Source organism: Lathamus discolor, chromosome 5 (genome assembly GCF_037157495.1).
Source record: "Lathamus discolor isolate bLatDis1 chromosome 5, bLatDis1.hap1, whole genome shotgun sequence".
Classification (NCBI taxonomy): domain Eukaryota; kingdom Metazoa; phylum Chordata; class Aves; order Psittaciformes; family Psittacidae; genus Lathamus; species Lathamus discolor.
Window position 1 is genome coordinate 77,485,377 of NC_088888.1, and position 19,652 is coordinate 77,505,028.

Sequence of the window (19,652 nt, forward strand, 5' to 3'; positions counted from 1 at the left end):
CTTGCCCGCCAGCAATAAAAAGTTTCATAGCAACCTAACAGAACATGTTTACAGGCATACGTAGTCGATTATTGTGCATTAAGGTTTTGGCCTGCTTCATCTTTACTTGTTCCAAGCCATCGGGAAAAAAGTATTTCAGAGTTTGGTATCTGCAATGAATCATGTTCCTGTCTTAATTTAACTTCAAAAATGAGATATCCAAACAATATCAATCCCCCTGTAACATTAGCACACCACCCAAGGCTCCAACTCTGGGTAATTTTGCATCACTTTGAGTATACATTGAACAATTTGAGTAGTTTAAGGAGTACTGCTGGTGATTTAGCCAAAGGAAGGTGGTTTTCAGTTTGTTTTTTATACATGTCTACATCATTTGTATTAAAAAAGACATTTTAGAAGATGCCAGTACTTAGTAGTATTAATATTCCTGGGCAGCACTTTATTTGTCCCCATAATTTCTGTAATTTCCATTTAAAGCATCCACTAGAAGTCAACAGAAGAGTCTAAGAAGCTAAATACATTCTGTCCTCAACTGCAACAACATGGATGCATGTGGAGAAACAGAGGACTGGGAAGAAACAGAAGTCCCAGCGGATTGGTTTCTTTGTTACTCAGTGGAGTACTTTGTGAAAATTCAACTAGAAATCACTGATTTTGAATCAGTCCTACCTTAAAAACCTGCTCTAATCCTAGAATATCTAAGATTCTTTCCCAGACGTGCATAGTCTCCCCCTCTGAAGGCATTCAAAATTCACCTGGACACATTCCTGTGCAACTTGCTCTAGATGACACTGCCTTGGCAGGGGAGTTGGATTAGATAATCTCCAGAGGTCCCTTCCAACCCTAATAATTCTGTGATCTACACAAGTCTACTAATTCAATACCTTTAACATAATTTAACACAATCTATCCAGCCTTCATACTTCCTTGGTCCCACAATCCCTTTTAAGCTCTGTTTCACAATTGGTGCCACTTACCATCTTTCATTTTTCTAATGCTATATGAGAGGGCAGGCATCAGAGGAAGTAGTCTGGCTACTACTCAGCTCTTGTACAGCTCCTGGCTGAACACTAAAATGTTCTAGTAATTTCTTACTCATTTTAATCAACTTGTTCTGCCACTTCAATTGATATCATAGTCACAGTTCTTCAGCTTTTAAAAAAAGGGTGTGGAATGGGCACTGTTCCTCTGTAGCGAACATCTGTAAAAGCTCATTAGCTTTCCAGATTAATACATAAATGTCAAACCTACAAGCCCAAAGCAGGGCTTCTGTTTCATGGACGCAGAGATGGTTTACCTCTTAATCTCGAATCCTTGCACACTAACGTGCCATGTCATTTAAAAAGCTGCTTTTTCCAGAGCTGCCCATGTTAAAATAGATCATTTCACCTACCTAACAGATAAAAATTGTATGAAATGAAAAGGATTTAATCTGCAAGTAGCTTAAAATTTATGATTAATTTTACCTACTGTGTGTAAAGTAACAGTTTATTGTGTTACTCCCTTCCTGTTCTTTCCCAATTCTGTACCCTACAAGAGCTGTACAGACTGAGCTAAGAACATTTGTATATGCCCATACACTCACAGCAGACTTCAAGGATGCAGCCATTTCTCTGGTGTAGATCAGAGCAGCCTATACAGCTGAGCAGCCACGTCTCAACTCCCACTGAAGTCAATGTAAAAAGTTTCAAATCAAGTGCAATGAGTAGTGTCAATTGTAGGACAAACACATATACACACACACAAAATTCATTGTGTGGATGTTTTGAAAAGAATTACAACATTTAGTTACTTCGAATAAAAAATTCATTCAAGTTTTGATTAATTGGCCACTAATTCTATGGCAGACTGCCATTACCTTTTCCTTAAATATTCCAAAAAAGTCACATTATGGCAATTAAGATACATAAATTAGTTAATTATTCAGAAATCTGTGAGCAACCAAGCACAGGGTCAGCATAGAGATTTGCATGCACTAAACCAAATTAGCTGCTTCCTCTACAGCTGCTGCTAAATCTGCTATCATATTCTACTCTGCAATCAATGACCCAACTTCTTATTCTAGATAGAAGTTTTATAAAGGTCAAATCACTGATAAGTCTTTCTTACTCAGTTTCACTTGCTAACAGGAGTCTTACTAAAGCTTTATTTGGGGAGGAAAAAATAAAAAATAAAACCACGTGCACAGAAGAAAGCACCCTTCTGAAGCACTAATCACCACAGTATTGCCCTAAGAAAAAGACACCTGTTCTGACAGGTAACTGGTAAGAACAGGAATTCCTCACAGGTTTATAATTTATTCCACTGACATAACCCATACTTCTGATGAGTACTTCAAATAAATTGGAAATTAAGAACAGCTGAAGGGCAATTTTTCCTTTCAAGTCTCCTCCAGTTACTAATTCCAGAGCATTCATACATTTGAATAGACACACATATTTGAACTAACAGTTCTAGCTCACAGTGTTCTCAACACGCCATTCTTTTACTCAAGAGAGTGCATTTTTTTCCCCCGAGAGCTCCACAGATCCAAACTGCACTTTCACCTCCTCTTCTCCAAGACTGCCTCAGGTGAAAAGCATGTTTATTGCATTTTCATTTAATCCTCATTCTCAAAGACCCTAAACAATATCAGAGGCAGGAGAACTGCTAAGTATAAAGAAAATGTTAGCATGGTCAGGGAGCAATGTCCTCAACTATCTACAAATTCATATAATCTGCAGTTACTGAATTGTGGGTTTGGAAAGAAAGGAAACTTGCTTTCTAGCAAAACTTAGTAAATTCTTAAAGCTGCTCACAGAATGAACATAACATTAAGCATTTACTCAACTGTCCATCTTATGGCCTCCTGGATGAGGGAAGACCCATGAGTTTATTTATAAAGAGCTCTACCTTCCTAAAGCAAATAGGGAAAACTTGCTTTTTGACTTTCTTCTCCACTTCAGATTTCCTGACGTTTGTAACAAACTAGCATCCCATTGAAAGGTAAGAAGAAAAACCAGAAATATTACGTCCCTTTCTCAGAGAGAAGAAGTGGGAATAGTAAGGGTCAGGTAAGGTTGATGCAAAGCTTCAGCGTAACTCCAAATGCTGATAACCTTGCATGTCATTTAATCCTGTGATGAAAAGCAGCCAAGCAGTAGTATAACCAAGGGAAGATCAGATTCCATTCAGGTACACAGTGAAAGAATGACGCGGAAAGGGAAACTGAGGATGTAAGAGAAAAAAAATAATTATGACAGTAGTCAAATGCTGGAAGAAGCTGCCCAGTGAGGCTGCAAATGCTCCTTCTATGGACATACTCATAGCTCACCTGGACAAGACCACAAACAACCTAAACCGGCTCTATGTTGAGTATCGGTTTGGACCAGATGACCTTCAAGGTCTTTTCATTCCAACCTTTATGATTCTATGACTCATTAACAGTCCTAAGCAGGGTTACATGCTGACTACCCAAATTTTTTTATGTCTGTGCCTGTCCTGTTGATGGAAGCATTTCATGACATTGATAAAATAGAGCTGATTCAGCTCCACACTGCTAGAAAAGTATTCAATAAGCAGCTTACATCAAAGTGGCAGATTTGCTCACCAGAATTTTTTTACTGATGACTATGCAGGTAGCTCACTCCACACTGAATTCCTTCTGGTCATCTGGCTCATATACCCAGTTGTATCAGCCTAAAGAAAAAAAGCCCAGCGCCTAACCACACCAAGGCACTCAAGTGCTACTCCAGCTATGATTAATAACATTCCTTGTTCAACCACAAAAAAAATTGCTGTGTGAGAAGCATATTTACAGAAAAGCATAACTGTGTATAGACATGTGAAGCTATACCAGATGACAGAATGCTTACTTGCAAAGATATACCTTAAAATCAACATCTACCAAACTCTTATACATTTATAAGTATAAATAAAGCTGATAAATATGGCTAATATAAAGGGTATAAATAATATATCGTGCCTTGGTTAGGAGCCTTAGGTCAGTTCTATGTATTTTCACACTATCTGCAACATTACATGACATGACAAGATATCCAACAGGAAAATACGTAACAGTTACCAAAGCTAAATAATACAACGTGTTAATGAAAACCCTGCTGTAATAGGCTGGGTACACTATCTGGATGGCAAACTGGGGAATGCGCAAAACTGTGTCAAATACAAGGCAGTCTCTCCCACACTACTCAGTATCAGCAGTGTAGAAATACTTTCTAGGAAATTTGAAAGCATGCTGGATCTACCCTGAATTGTGAAGCAACTGCTCTCAGTACAACAGCAAGGATATAATGGTGCTAAAGAAGTACTTAGGAACAAAGTGCTGAATAAGCAGCAATCTGCAGAAATGAAAAACATTTCATGAATCTCACTTGTAGCCATGCCAGTCCCTTAATAATGCAAAGCACATGTATGAGAAAAATCAATCAATTGATCTATACTTGGTGCTCTATACAAGTGTGAAAACTCCTTACCAGGCTTTCAGGATTTATTATTTCTATAAATCAGAAAAAAAAGAAAAAAAAAAGAGAGAGATCTCTTATGATAAATGACTAGCATGTTATGTCAACATGGCCACTGGAAGATGGTTCTGAATCAAGTTTAATGAAGTTTAACCAGCTCCTCAGGGTGCTCGTATTGCAAACCTGCTTAGGCAATTGACTGGACTTGGATAGTAGTCTTAGACTTGCCTTTTTTGACCCTTCTATATTTCTAGAAAATTACTTCCAAGAAAACAGAGTTCTACTCCCTATAATCAAGTCTGTAGCACCTTTTTAAACCAGAGTGATGATAACACACTTGTATCACTACACTCAGAGGTAGAAAAAACAGCAGACATGCTAAATTAGTGCCACTTGATGAGCACAAATGAAACAGAGCATACTGATCACAGGACTATCCAAAGAAATTGAGAATCACTAAATTCTACTTCAGGAATAGTAAAGGCCTGAAGACTGATATCTAAAACAAGGTAAACAACCTGTGCTTGCAAACCTGGTTTATTAACACAGACTGCAAATATATTAACGTTCATTGATTCCATCTTGTGCCTTTAATACATAAAGTTTCATCCTCCTTGACACTGTGTTACAAAATATTACTTTTACATGTTTCACTGCAAGTATTTTCTGAAGTGGATAATTCCATTTATAAAGTTCAGTGGCACATACTTTTTTGCCCAGCAATGCATCTTGAAATACCTTAAAAATGTGTTAGATCAAGCCCTGTACTGAGTATCAAGTTCTATATTGAAACTTACATCCTTTATCTTTCTCTCAAACAGGTTTACAATATACAAAAAGAAACATAATAAATATTAGTTAGTCCCAAACAAATAAAATGTTGTCATACTAGGCACATTATCAGAACAATAAAAGAATAAAACCAAAACAAAAATAAAAATCTATCTGGTTCTGACAACAACTGGTTTATATCAGTATGCCACAGATACAAACAGTATAACTGGACACCGTATGAAGTTCTCAACTTTCCTTTTTTTTTTCCTAATTGTAATCTTAAGAATTGGCTATTTAAGATCAAAATGAACAAAATGTTCTATTGTGGAATGAGTCTGGAACATGTTTTACAGATGTTAGTGTTCAAAGACATTCATATAAATCAGAAGAAAATCCAGATCTTGCCAATTGCTCTGGAAGAACCAGGCAAGCAAGCTGCAGAATTCTCCGTCTTAAACCCATCCACAAGAAACAAGGATAATCCAACTCCAGACTACTTATGTTTTCCTCGATCTGTACAAAAGAACTCATCATTTTTAACTCTGAATAAAATGTTCCACCCTCAGCTTAAGTCCACCGTGTCAAAAATTCTGAGCTACTTTATTCTGCCATGTGCAATATGTTATGACGGACCAGCATCTGCATAGAAGAGGAAGCACAGTGCTTCTCCAACAAGCTTTCAGTCTGCTTCTGAAGCGCTAAGCTAATGTTTTTACTTTATTCAATAAACCCCTAACATTTATTCCTGATGCTACGTTGGGCTGAGTTTCTTCTCCCTATAATAGCATATTCCTATGTTCTTAAAGCATGCAAAAGACTCCATGATGACTGATAAAAATCTCAAAGAAAAAACCCGGTGTGTCTCCCCACCTGTTGAAGTTAATACCAACCCACTAATAGCTCCTGGAAGGCAGAACACCCTACCTTAGTACACTGCATTTCAGGCCCCAACCAACCCATCTAAACTGTGCTCTTGTACTTCTTGCACTATAATGTTGGCACCACAAGAACATACCCAGAACCTCCACTGACAGATCTCTGCTCCCTTGACAGTAACATGCTGTGAAGTCTCCACAATAAACAATTTCCTGGAATCATTAACAGAAGGGATTTATAATATAAACATTTTAAAGTATTTTATAGATTTTGGACACAAATTATTAAAATAAAATAAAATAAAAAAACCCAAACCACATTATCTCTACCAATACTAGCTGAGTTTCAAAGGGTTGGTTCTCCCACTGTTTCATGCTACTAAAAGCCATCAGGACATTAAGCAGTTTTTGTAAGCATATCCAATCCTTAGCCAACAAATCTCAACAAATGCTATAACAACCTGGGGACAGCCTTATGTTCTCACCCATGTTTTCCTCCATGGCCATTTCACTTAAACACGAAACTTGCCTTCAGGAGTTTTCTAGAGTTCAAGCTCATAAAATAACACTGTGTTCGCGTAAGTACTTTTCTTCAAAGAATGACTACTGCAGTTTTAGAAAGGCTGATGTCTCTTGGGCATGGCTAGGTACAGCCATCTTCTGGTCAAATAAAGAAAAAAAACTGCATTATTTTACTATAAACAAATAACTCATTTACTGAGAATGAAGTGTGCCCTGAAAACACACAGGTGTTTACACCTCAGGCACAAAGTCTGCAGAATAACAACCAGGGATTACAGTGGATCAGACACTGTAAATAAGCATTACTGCTACAAAACAAGCTAGCATTATTGTAAGAAGTATCAATAGAAAGCTGTAAATAACAGAGATTTACTCAGTAAGACACAAAGTATCCAGTTTTGGATGGTCCATATCCAGCAGTTGCAGCAAGCAGAGTCCAGAGAAAACTAACCAGTAATAAAAAATATTCAAACCATAATAATAATCCTCCACTGGGACTGTGTGTGTAGGGAAGCCAGAGAATCTTGATCACTGAAGGCTAAGAACAGCCTTTGCCAGCTGTTCAAAACCATGACTTGTGCTTCAGAACTCTAATTCTCTAAGGCAGGCAGAAAGTAGAGGAAAACAAATATGGAAGTGATAAATAAAATCATTTTTAAAGCATCCAGCTGATTGCTAACGTGACTAGGTCATTTTGCCATTAGGTATTATTTTCCTGGTTTCATTTGCAGTTCAATCACTTGCTTTTTGATGTGTTGGAAATTTTCCACACGGGAAATCTTTCACTCAACTTCTCCCATCCTCATGGGATTCAATACAAGTGTTATTTCTTCTCTTGGTTTCCTTTTTTTTTTTCCTTTGCCTGTGATTTTCCAATTTGAAAGAAGATATCCTGAACAAACCGAACAGACACTAGTTACCGTTTACAATCTGCTCCCCATCTATTTTAAACTTTTTGGGTTTTTTTTTAAATCTGGGTTGAAAGAAAAAAAAAATCCTACCAACTTTATCTACACTTCTAGCTGCATCAAAATCATACAGCATAGGAAGATTATTTATAAAACAAGCCTATATGCTTGAACAGAATAGGGCAAGAAAGTAATAAAACTTCAAGTTACTTTTTTGTACTTATTGCACCCTTTCTACTCCATGTAAGGACACCTATTTTAGATGCTTATTTCTCATTTACTACTGTCTGCAAGTATGAATGTCTCTAACCAGTCAGAATTACCTGAAAGGAAATGATCTGAGGTTTATTTTGTTTTATCCTACATATAAGAGTGACACGCACTTGCTCTTACTGAGTTTCACTTTATGAATTGTCCACCTGGAAAAGAAGTAATTACTGGCTGCACAGCAGTTAATAGAAAAGGACTTGGGGACTAAAGCATGCCACAAACTGACACTTAACACCATACTGCTAATATAGGCAGCAAACATCACTGCAGAACATATTAGCAATGTTACACAAAAACCTTATAAAAACCATTTTGTTCTAATTGACTTTGTATGACTAATTGACTTTGTATGCATTTTTTAGGCTGAGAAAGTTGGGGCTTAGGCTGAGGAAGTTGGGGCTGTTCAGCCTGAAGAAAAGGCTGCGTGGAGACCTCATAGCAGCCTTCCAGTACCTGAAGGGGGCCTATAGGGATGCTGGGGAGGGACTCTTCGTCAGGGACTGTAGTGACAGGACAAGGGGTAACGGGTTCAAACTTAAACAGGGGAAGTTTAGATTGGATATAGGGAGGAAGTTCTTTCCTGTTAGGGTGGTGAGGCACTGGAATGGGTTGCCCAGGGAGGTTGTGAGTGCTCCATCCCTGGCAGTGTTCAAGGCCAGGCTGGATGAAGCCTTGTGTGGGATGGTTTAGTGTGAGGTGTCCCTGCCCATGGCAGGGGGGTTGGAACTAGATGATCTTCAGGTCCTTTCCAACCCTAACTATTCTATGATTCTATGAGAGTACCATAAGCTGCTGTGGGCAGTACATGTCTGTAAGCATTGACAAACAGAGAAGGACAGCAATAAAAGAGACCAAACAGAAGAGCTAAAAGAAACCAGAACAGACAAAAATAAAAGCCATGAGTGAAAGGCCAACCAGTAATGGCACATTAATGAACAAAAGAGGAAAACTATCTTCCTCTTGTTCACTCTCCTATCACACAGAAGATCCCAAACAGTGACAAATGAATCACATGAGCAAAAGACCAATCCCTTCCAAAACGTTTCAAAAGCCCAACTACTGTCAAAATTATTTCTGCTACATCTTTACAGAGATCAGCTTTGATATCTTAGCCAGCTCTTTTGGGAGTAAGTTCAAAACTCCCCAGCAACAAAACTGAGGACAAGTGTCTTCTACACTGGGCAAGCACGCACTTCTGGTGGGAAACACCACAGTGGCATCTTCCAGGAACTGAGAGAATCTTTGAAATAAAGAATTCCATTGAAAGCATTCACATTCTAGCCATATTTTCACATAGTTGCAAATGAACTAAAATGGCATTATCCAAGACGTCTCTACTGAAAAGTAAAAAACAAAAATCTCACTTAAAATAATTCCAACAGTTCAAAAACTTATAAGGTAATCTAATCAGGCATTCAAATACTAGGAATCTAACTTAAGAAGACACCTAGACTCCCTTGGTCTCAAACAGAAAGACATGCCATGAAAGAGAAATGCAGGCTGCTATGTGATAGGGGATCAAGTGCACACTCTAATTTTGCAGGCAACACCAAGTTGGGTGGGAGTGTTACCTGCTTGAGGGTAGGAAGGCTTTACAGAGAGGTATAGACAGGCTGGACCAATGGACCCAGGCCAATGGTATGAGGCTCAACAGGGAAAAGTGCTGGCTCCTGCACTTGGCTCACAACAACCCCGTGCAATGCTACAGGCTTGGGGAAGAGTGGCTGGAGAGCTGTCTGGTGGCAAAGCACCTGGGGGTGCTGACTGACAGCCAGTTCAACAGGAGCCAGCTTGTGCCCAGGTGGACAAGAAGGCCAAAGGCACCCTGGCTTGTGTCAGAGACAGTGTAGCCAGCAGGACTAGGGAAGCGATTGGAGTAAGAAACATGAAGAGCTCTAATGAACTCTAATTAGACATCACATATACCAACACAAACAGTTCCTAAAATAAACGGCATTCTGCCTAGTTAAAGTGATATAAGGCTCAAACACTATTCCTGTTGTAAGGGGAAACTGCTGGTTCCCTGGCTATTCAAACTTGCTTGAAATCTTAGCAACATGAAAAACTAAGCTTTTGTCCTTCACATTTCTTTACTAGGTCAACTTTCTTCTCTATAGTGCAAACTTTTTGGCAAGAATAGTAACTTTCCAGCATCTGAGTGAAACGTAGCTTGACTGAAACACACTATCCAAACACATACATACACATTTGTGCACCTATATTATCTGCATGTAATTGGTAAAACCTATGAACAGCTGTAGTATTTGAAAGCCTATACATAAATAACTGTTAGCACAGAGATGTGAATTACTAAAGATGTGTATTACTTTTTGACATGATAACAAGCATTGGCAGTAACTCAATCTAAGATTCCAATTTTTAAAATTCATTCAATTACTCCAATTCTTCTGAGTTTGGTTTCTATCACCTACCCAAATCTCATCTATAAAAGTGAACACAAACAAACTCAGTCTCCCCAAAACACTGTTATAGGGAAAGACCTACCAAGCCAATCCCACTTCTGTTGGATTCTCCAAGTCCTGAGAAAAGACTGCTCCTATTCCACATTCTCAGAACATTAAGCTTTGAAACAGTCATAAAGCTCTTGATTTTTATGCTCGCTAAGAAAAGGTTTCTGACGCTGCAGTAAGTGCACATTAGAGCCTCCCTTCAAGCATATACCAGAATAGTATTAAAGATACATCTTGACTGAGGCATATGACTACACAGAGGCACTTTTAGGTAAGGAAGTCCTCAAGGTCTAAGTGTTTGGAGAATGTCAGACAGGTTATTCAAAACCAAAAAAAAACCCATACAAGAAAAAGAAAACCCAATCCAAAACAACACTTGCTCTGTCATTCTTCCAAGTAGCCTTTATTGTCAATCACTATTTCTTCTGTTCTTGTTTCTCAGTCTTTCCTTCTGCCCACTTTCTCCATTTTTACCTTATCCTCTGGGGTTTTTTTCCCCATTCCTTTACCTGCTGTTATCTAATCCCTAACTCTGATTTCCTCTCTAGTTTTGTCCTGTGGACGATACTGATCTTTACATGCTGCAACTTTATTTCACACTTCAGGCAGAGCAATAGGACATGTATTCACACTCCAACATCATTGTTTCAAATACATTTGCAGACTCAAAGACAAACGTACAAGCTATTTCATTCAGATAGTATTTTCTTCAAAAGACAAAAATAATAATGTACTTCCCTCTGGGTAAAAAAAAAAAAAAAAAAAAGAAAAAAGAAAAAGAATAAAGAAAGAAAGAGAGAGAGAAAAACACACAAAAAAAACCCCACACAAACATGAAAACATGTCTGCACACATTAACAAGGCTACAAAAGTACAATAGACAAAGAAGCAGACTATCAATCCTGCAGTTTACATGTTTGCTATAGACACAGGACACATCTCCAGACAGCAGGACTATAGAATGGCAGACATTCATTACTTCAATAAAGATACTCTACAGGTTAGAGTATGCAACCTCCACAAAATGGTGACAAAAACCTGGCAGGAGGTGATGGAGAAGGAGACAAGAAATAAAGCAAGAATATGCTTTCCAGTTTGTGAGAGCAGAGAGAGGAGACAAAGGAAAAAAACTCTACAAGACTTATTTCCCTTCCCTTATCCAAAAGTAACTCTCCACATAAAAACTGCAGGGACTCTACTCATTTTCAGGATGGAGAATTATACAGCAATGGATTTCTAAGCATTCAGTTAATGCAAAGGGATCATGAGCAGCAAAGCAATGCCAGAAAAAAAATGGAACTGCCCATTTCCTATACACCAGATGTACAGGAAGAAACATATTAACCTAAGTCATGGCTATTGTGCAAAATAAACTTCCACATACTGACTTGTTTATATATGATTCCTCAATTAAACATTTTCAAATAAAATCCAGTCAGCATGTCAAATATTAATCCGATCAAATATTAGGTATTATTTCCTTACAAGGTCAGTGAGCCTGACATTTTTCACTTAGTAGTATAGGCCTCTATCTGTGCTTATATCACAACACTACTCTATACTCAGGCTTAAATTGCTTCCTGGCTAAATAAATAAATAAATAAAGGGATTTGATTTGATGACAGACATATTCTAAAAGCAAATTTCTTCTCTATCTCCCCAGAGAGACTCCAGTAACAGTCTGGATAGCAACCAACATCTGTATAGTACTACTGCTACTGAGTATTAATATACTAAATTCTCCCTACTATAATATTAGGTGATATTTAGACCTTGACCTCTATAAAAGTGTTTGAAAAGGAACTATCCATTTGTAGCAAAATAACTATTTATAGGCATAGACTGCCACCTAGTGATTTTTATTACCTATGGGGAGTAAAAAAAAATAGACCACCAACCTTCCTCTTCCAGGAGAAAAGGGAAAAAAAATAATTCCTTCATATTTTACATGAACATATAGAAACAATGTCATATCATTTATATCTCCTATTATTATTATTTTGATGGTAAATGCAGAAGGGGAATGAGGAAAGAAGAGTCAGTAAGTGTATGTCATCTTCCTCATACAGGTAAGATCCACGATGTTGCTTGTTCATCTATTCCTTCTGGAATTCCTCCTCATTTTACATGGACTCTTAGCTTTTGCATAAAACTTGTATTTCAGGTAACTGCTTTCATTTACTTCTGGCCACCTAATTAGCAGCATAAGAACTCTTATTTTTTCTTTCATGCCTTCTCCATGCTCTTCTCTCTCAAACACTATCAGCATCTTCAGTTCACTTCTCATCCAGACCTAAACCTCAGAATCTGCAGGACAAATAGATCTTAGGAAGATCTTTCTGTAATGAATCTGTAAGACAAACTTGTTTCTATATGAGTAAGAAACCAGCAAAACCTTTTCAAAGTTCTCCTCATCTACCTAACACACTTTCCTCTATCAAATATAATCTTTGCAATGCTCTGAATGAATATGAGGAGACAGTTCTGTACCTTGTTAATTTGATCTTACCAGCACTTTATGTACCCACCCACTGTATTTTACATGAAACAAGAGCATTTCTTAGCTTTTGCTTATCAAATCTATCCTCTCATTTAACATAAAGAGGTCAGTACCCCTTTTTTACAAATAGCAATACTAGATTTCATTAGCCCTTGTTCAATGTTCATCTAAGTACTTCCACAATTTCTCATGTTACCCCTCATAGTTTAAAGGAGTTCTTTTCAAATATCCCCAAAGTCATCTTATGAATGACTTATCTTATTAAAAGATCTTATTAAAACCCTTTGTTGTTATACCCACAAAATAAACCTGATTCTAGCTAAGCTGCTGATACGCTGTAACTGTTGCTTATCATACTGACTAACTCAGTGTAAATAGTTCTTTGCACTCCCTCAACAGTGACCATCTCAACAGTAGCCTCTGCAAACTGGGGCATAGGCTATCACAGAGACTTTGAACAGCACTTTTGAATACACCATCAATAAAATGCTATAAAGGAATTAAATAACGTCTTTCCTTCATTCCAATATTATAGTACTTTCTTATCAAAGAAAACCAACAAATTACCCTCAAAGCAACAGCCTAACAATATAAAATTTATTCTTTTTGTCTTTTAAAGTAGAGTTACAGAACTCTTAACTTCAACACGCAGCATTAATGATCGTTGCTAATAAAAGTCACAACCAAACTATTGAATATTAACATATAAAACAGAGCGTGAGAAAACATCTACATAATAACCGAGGCAGAAAAAAAATACAACAACATGGTTATGTTTTTAAAACATCTTAAAAGTATAGCCTTTCTCCTCTCCCTTTTATGGGTCAGTCCAAAAGAAAGATGTGGATCATGGTGATCTCCAAGCTGGCAGTAACTCATGTGCTCCAGAGTTTAAATCTGTTTTAATGTAATTCTTTCACTTCTTGACAGATGGGACAAAAAACATCACCACGTATCATTGCTAAGAGGCTTTAATTTGATTACAGTAATTAAATGGGGCCACATTATGAATATCCGGTCCAACCGCAGTTTAAAAAAAAAATACAAAGTTATGTTGATAAGGTTAGTTGAATAAAAAGAAGACTCCAGAAATTATGTCAGCAAGTTTTGAAAGCTTTGAAAGCTTACCATAACTGGCAATACATTCAAAATTGTTCTCTTTCCAAGGACAGAAAGGAAAACAAAAGTTCATTTACAGGGCTTCTCTCCAGCATGCTCCTCTCTTATCCCATAAGCCACAGAGGGGTACAAAAGAACAGAGAAGTTAACGTCAAAATGTCAGATTTAAAAGTTAACTTACCATATTTGTCTCGCAAGCCAACTGTACACCTGAAGACTCCACCAAAGGCCACATCTTCACCAAATATTACTGAAAAATAAGAACAGTAGAGGAGGCTAATGTTACTCCAATGCATCTTACTTTTAATGAACTTGTTTCAAAGGTTTTTGAGACACTAACATAAGACCAGGGCAACTCTCAGTATTCAAACCACTAACCTTATAGCACAGGTGATGTAGCCAATAAAGTATTATCTCTAAAAGTAATTGCTCTTAAAACTTAGCTTCAAATCAACTAATCTTGGGTTTGTTTATTTTTTTCTTTGAATTTCTGGAATAATGATGCTTAATTTTTCTTAATACAGTGTTGTGATTCACAGAAATAAGTATTACCAATTTCAATATTTTTTAAAGCATGTAAGAGATGTGCAGCAGTATCACCAATAGCAGCTTGCATGAACTGGGATCAGTTCTGGTAATTCCCAAATCCCTTGATACCCTAGATATTCTAAAGGGCAAAAAAGAATAAGTTAGACTCCTTATCCTTCAAATATTATTTTTGTTTAAATACATTTCTGGTTAGAGGCACTAAAAGGGACTAACACACTTCTGAAAATCATGTAAATGACACCATTTAAAGAAAAAAACTTGTATAATGATGTGAAACCAATGAAGTCATGGAGTATATGACTAAAGTGTGCCCTCAAATCATCTAATTCATTTTTAGTATTAATTTGTTTCAGGGTTTATGTATTTAAAATCTTTGTAAGGCCTTTCCATGACCATATGACTATTCACTTTTGAGCCAGGTGACATAAAAAAATAAAACCCCATTTAATGCTGATATCAGCAAATTTGCCTGGATTTAGTAATTCTGCTCAGCCACTGAAAATATTTTCCTGGACAGATTCTCATTCTCATCAACACAAATATGAGGATTTCCACTACTTAAACAACAGTTGCTCAATTCCCATGTAACTAAAAACATATGAAGAACATGCTTTCTATTGCATGAAATACCATTAACTCAGTAAGCAGGGTGATACAACTGACAAGGCTGGACTGTAGAACTCCAACATGGTCTTGCAAAGAGCTTTGCAAAGATCTAACCTGGGAAAGCTGAGGAGCAAGACTGGAACCTCAGAGTGACTAAAGGGCTAAAGATTATACATGAGTTTAGATTCCTACTGGACTAACAGTCTACTTGTTTTTATATGGCTGATTCTACAGAAATCGTACTAAAATCTGTTCTTGGCACTTAGACAAGGGCACACCCTCGCCTGTATAAGCTTAATTTAATAAAGGTGATAATAACACAGCTGTAGATTGAGAGGAAATGTATACAGGCATAGTACTGGACAGATAACATGGAATTTGCCCTAACAGATGAGATAATTAGTCAGATTTCAGGTTGAGCAGTGGTTCAAGCAGTGCCAAAAAGTGTTACTAACACGCTAAAAAAAAAATAAACATCTCTTTCATATATCTGGCCATCATCATGCCTTTGTTACAACAAAAGAAGCAAGAGACCTGTTATGTATAAGAATTAAAAGTGGAGTAAATAGCTTTGTGCAAAAGAGTTTAGGCTAAACCTTTTAAATCAAGCTATGATTTAGCATCTTCAGTCATGGGTTATCCAGACTGCAAAAGCCTAGAAAAACCTTACAGTGCCTATTATGCATGATGATGAACAGAAATCAATAAACCTGGAAAGGAATTTTGGAGCCTGGGAGAAGAAGGGCAGAAAGGAGAGAAGGAAGAATGGACAGAGTGAGGAACATATAGTCTCTAAAAAACTTTGTGAGCATAGAGAGTTGAAGGAATTAAAAACTAAGATTTACATTTTTAAAACTCCTTTACCTATTAGTGCCCTTAACTAAGTTAACTAAGCTGACCTTAACTACAGTTCACATCAGTAATACCAGAAGTATGTTAAGCAATGTATCTTTCTGTCCTGACTTTAAAGTGAGATTAACCCAGCTACCACAGAAGACACATAGAATCATAGCATAGTTAGGGCTGGAAAGGACCTTAAGATCATCTAGTTCCAACCCCCCTGCCACGGGCAGGGACACCTCACACATGTCACCCAAAAATGTCATACAACTGCATTTTAGATTTTATAATCCCTTAATAATCTGATAATACAACACATTTTTAAGATTTGAGATCAAAGTGTAGAAATAACTTGCTATAAAACTTTAAAGGCCACAAGAAATGCATTTAATAAACAGGGAAAACAAAAGGAAATTTGCACAAAGCAAAAGACACTAACAAGTGTAGTATACCTGCAGTCGGATCTTTGGCTAGAGCATTGTCCAAGGCACTTGTTATGGATTGAAAGAGATTCATCTTCTGCGTCTCACCTGTGTGAAAGTGATTAGTTAACAATTTAATCTGGTTCAAAACACGAAGTACATTAGAAAACACAAAGCACAACTGAAAACTTAGTTAACAGTCATAAACAAGATTCCCTGTTAGGAGCACCCAAGATGCATTTGCTGAGTAAACTTAAATTATGGTATGGATGGGATTGAGCATGGTATACTTTGCAATCCCAAGGACTATAATTCTACTACTTTTTACAAAAACTATGCTCTTAGCTAGAGCAAATGCAGCTTTGCAATGCTTACTCAAACACTAGGAACAATGACTGTTACAACAGCCTTTCAAAGGAAGAAACCATAGTAAAGCTTTATTGTTTTGAGGACTGTGATCCTTTCTACTAAGATTCACCAGATCTTATTAAGCTTAATTCATCATTCTTTCGTTACATTTTTTTTAAAGCTCCAGCCTTTCCTGTTTACAGACTCTTATGATTATCAGAAGTTTTCTGATCAGCCTTCTCTCTGGACTGCAGTTAGAAAGTGTCAGAAGCATCAAATCCACACTGCAAAGAAAGACAACTTGACACTGAACAGCTATACTTAAAAGAGGTAAAAAAAATGCACCAGACTGCCGTATTAAAGTCTTCCAGAGTGCAGATTGAAAGAAAACTTTCAAGACCCAAATGCCCTTCTCCACTCAAGCACTGCAATGAAAAAAAACAGGCCTGAATGCAAAGATGGAATAAAACAATAGTCCTGTCCCCACTACTGTGACCAACTCAGATTCTCCAAGGAAATAAAATAAAGCCTTACCAGAAACCGAGTAAGAAATTGCCTGTCTGATATTTGGTAGCTCTTTAACCGGCAAAAAAACTCTATCTAAGCCATGACTAAAAGCCACAGCCCAGGAGAATCCTACCTACCAGCACACACAGCACTTAAAAAAACATCCCAAACAAACAAACAAACATTAAAAAAGAACCCACACACAAACAAACAAACAAGTAACAGTTAGGTGATGATCCCAGACAAACATAAGAACAGGGGATAGAAATCAGACAGGCAAACAATATTCTTTTTCCAGTAGTGACATTATCTCTCAAGCTTTCCTTCTTCCTATATTGCTAATTAACATTAGCAAATTTTCTTCAAGACTTATGTCATGCCACACCAGGGCTGAGTAGCTGCATTCCTATATGTTTCTGTACTTGGTAGCTTCACCTGTTACACTTCACACTGCCCTTTAAGAAGGGGAAACTGTATAAAACAACATGTTATGGGAAACTGTTCAAATTACATGAAAGCTAAATCAACATTTACAAATTCAAGGGACAGAAAGCTGGGGAACAGCAGTTGTTTCTCTTTTTTCCAAGTTATACACATTAGTATTTAGGTTATCTTTTCCATAATATACAAACCTTCCAGTATTTGTTATAAATAAATGCTTAAGCAACTGTCAGAAAGTCTTCACACTGACTGTCCTGACCTGCTGTTCTTCCTTATAATAAAGGCCTCCTGGGAAAGGAAAAACCAATTGTGTCCTTCAGATTTGAACTGTGGAGTTGGAGAAGCATTATCTTAGCAAATCAGGATGAGTAGTGGCTTAACTTTATTTCACTTTCAGTTTTTCACAGAATTTCAAATTTGCTATTGATATATGGCAACAAAACTGGCGTGACCCCCTAGAGCTTTTTCACTATGATCCCAAGCGGGTACCTGCAGGCCACAGTCCTTTACTCCTTGACACCTTGGATGCTTCCAGCCCCCACTGACTAAGAGAAACTGACAAGTTTTCTCAGACCTAATGCCCAAGCTGGAACACCAAAGGCACCCAACCAAGTAGCCCCTGTCTAGAAGACAGGGTGGTTCCTGTGAGAGAAATCACTATTCTGCAGCTGGCAGGCTTCTTCCAGAACTCAGCACAACTCATTTTCAGGGTTGCATCTCAGACACAAAACCACCAACTTTCATCCTGAGCTGGTTGTTTCCAACTGACCTGTTTACTCCCAGCAGTGTGATCATGGCAATTACCTCGAAGTTTTCACTACACAGCTGTCTTTTTCAACAAGTTTATCACCACATCGATAATTTAACCATGCAATAAAACACTGGGAGGAATTAGGTCATTCAGTTACTACTAGAAGCTTCACCACTGAAACAGAAGAGGGGCAGGGAAGGCGCTTGCGGGTCTGAGCTCATGATGGGTAGGCTTATTGCAACTATTGCACTGACTGCCCAAAAACACTCCATCAGGGCCGTGAGGCGCCGAAAAGGCCTGGAGCACCCCCGCCAGCCGCACTCCGGAGCCTTCTCACCACAAACCAGGCTTTTTCACGCCAAGCCCGCAGGTCGAACAGCCGCAGACACAGCGGAGGACGCACACCCAGGCCAAGGCCGCCGCCGCCGCCCGGGGTCTCGCCCCCAGCGTTGGGGTTGACGAGCAGAGCACCGTGACAACCCCCTCCCGGCTGGGGCAGTGCCGCCCGAGGGGCGGCGGAGGCAAGCGCCCACCCTTCTCCCTCCCCACCGCCACACCCCGGCCGGGCACGGCCCCGAGAAGACGGCGGCGGGGCGGGCCTGGCAGCACTCTGAGCGTGAGCCCGGCCCTAGGGTGGACCCCGGCCCAGCCCCGCTCTCACCGTACTCGGTGGGCGCCGGGTCCGGCAGGAAAGAGAAGTGCGCCGCGGACCGGCGGGGCGCGGGCGGGGGCAGGCGGCTCCGGAGCCCACCGCGGCAGCGCACCGTCACGGCCGCCGCCGCCCCGCCGGGGAGCGCCCCTCGCAGCGCCAGCGCCAGCCCCGCCGCCGCCATCGCCACAGCTGCCAGGGACCACCGCGCGCTGTACAGAGGCGGGGGCCCCGGAGGGCTTCCTCACTGGCCAGCGGCCGGTGGAGGGCGGGCCAATCAGCAGCCGTCCTGCGGTGGGTGGAGGGGTGGGAGGGCAGGGCAAGGGTTGAGTGCGCCTGCGCTGGAGGCGCGCCGCGGGGCGGGGCCGCGGGGGGGCGGTGAGGGAGATGAGGTTACGTGCTGCGCACGCGGCTGCGGCACGTGGAGAGTGATGCTCGCGCTGGGGCGGGCTGTGCTCGTGTTCGTTGCCGTTTGCCGTTTGCCGTTTGCCGTTTGCCGTTTGCCGTTTGCCGTTTGCCGTTTGCCGTTTGCCGTTTGCCGTTTGCCGTTGGGTCTGTGTGAGGGGCGGTGTATCCTTCAAGGGGGGCCCCGCAGAATGCGCAGAGCCGGGTAGCGGGTGCTTTTCCCGGCCCGATGGTG

The 19,652-nt window shown here is 39.4% G+C and overlaps 1 protein-coding gene across 3 annotated transcripts in view; it reads right to left on the reverse strand.

Moving 5' to 3' along the window:
- BCKDHB (branched chain keto acid dehydrogenase E1 subunit beta) overlaps window positions 1-19,191 on the reverse strand; it is a 121,842-nt gene extending 102,651 nt beyond the window's left edge. Inside the window, exons 1-3 of one of the 3 annotated variants that reach the window (XM_065681378.1) lie at window positions 19,025-19,191; window positions 16,347-16,424; window positions 14,081-14,149 (exon numbers count right to left, since the gene is read on the reverse strand). In XM_065681378.1, coding sequence (XP_065537450.1) covers window positions 14,081-14,149; window positions 16,347-16,410 — 133 coding nt within the window. In that variant the 5' untranslated portion in view covers window positions 16,411-16,424; window positions 19,025-19,191. The remainder of the gene's footprint in view (window positions 1-14,080; window positions 14,150-16,346; window positions 16,425-19,024) is intronic. The other 2 variants (XM_065681376.1, XM_065681377.1) reach the window with 2 other exon arrangements.
- Between the last annotated feature and the right edge of the window lie 461 nt (window positions 19,192-19,652).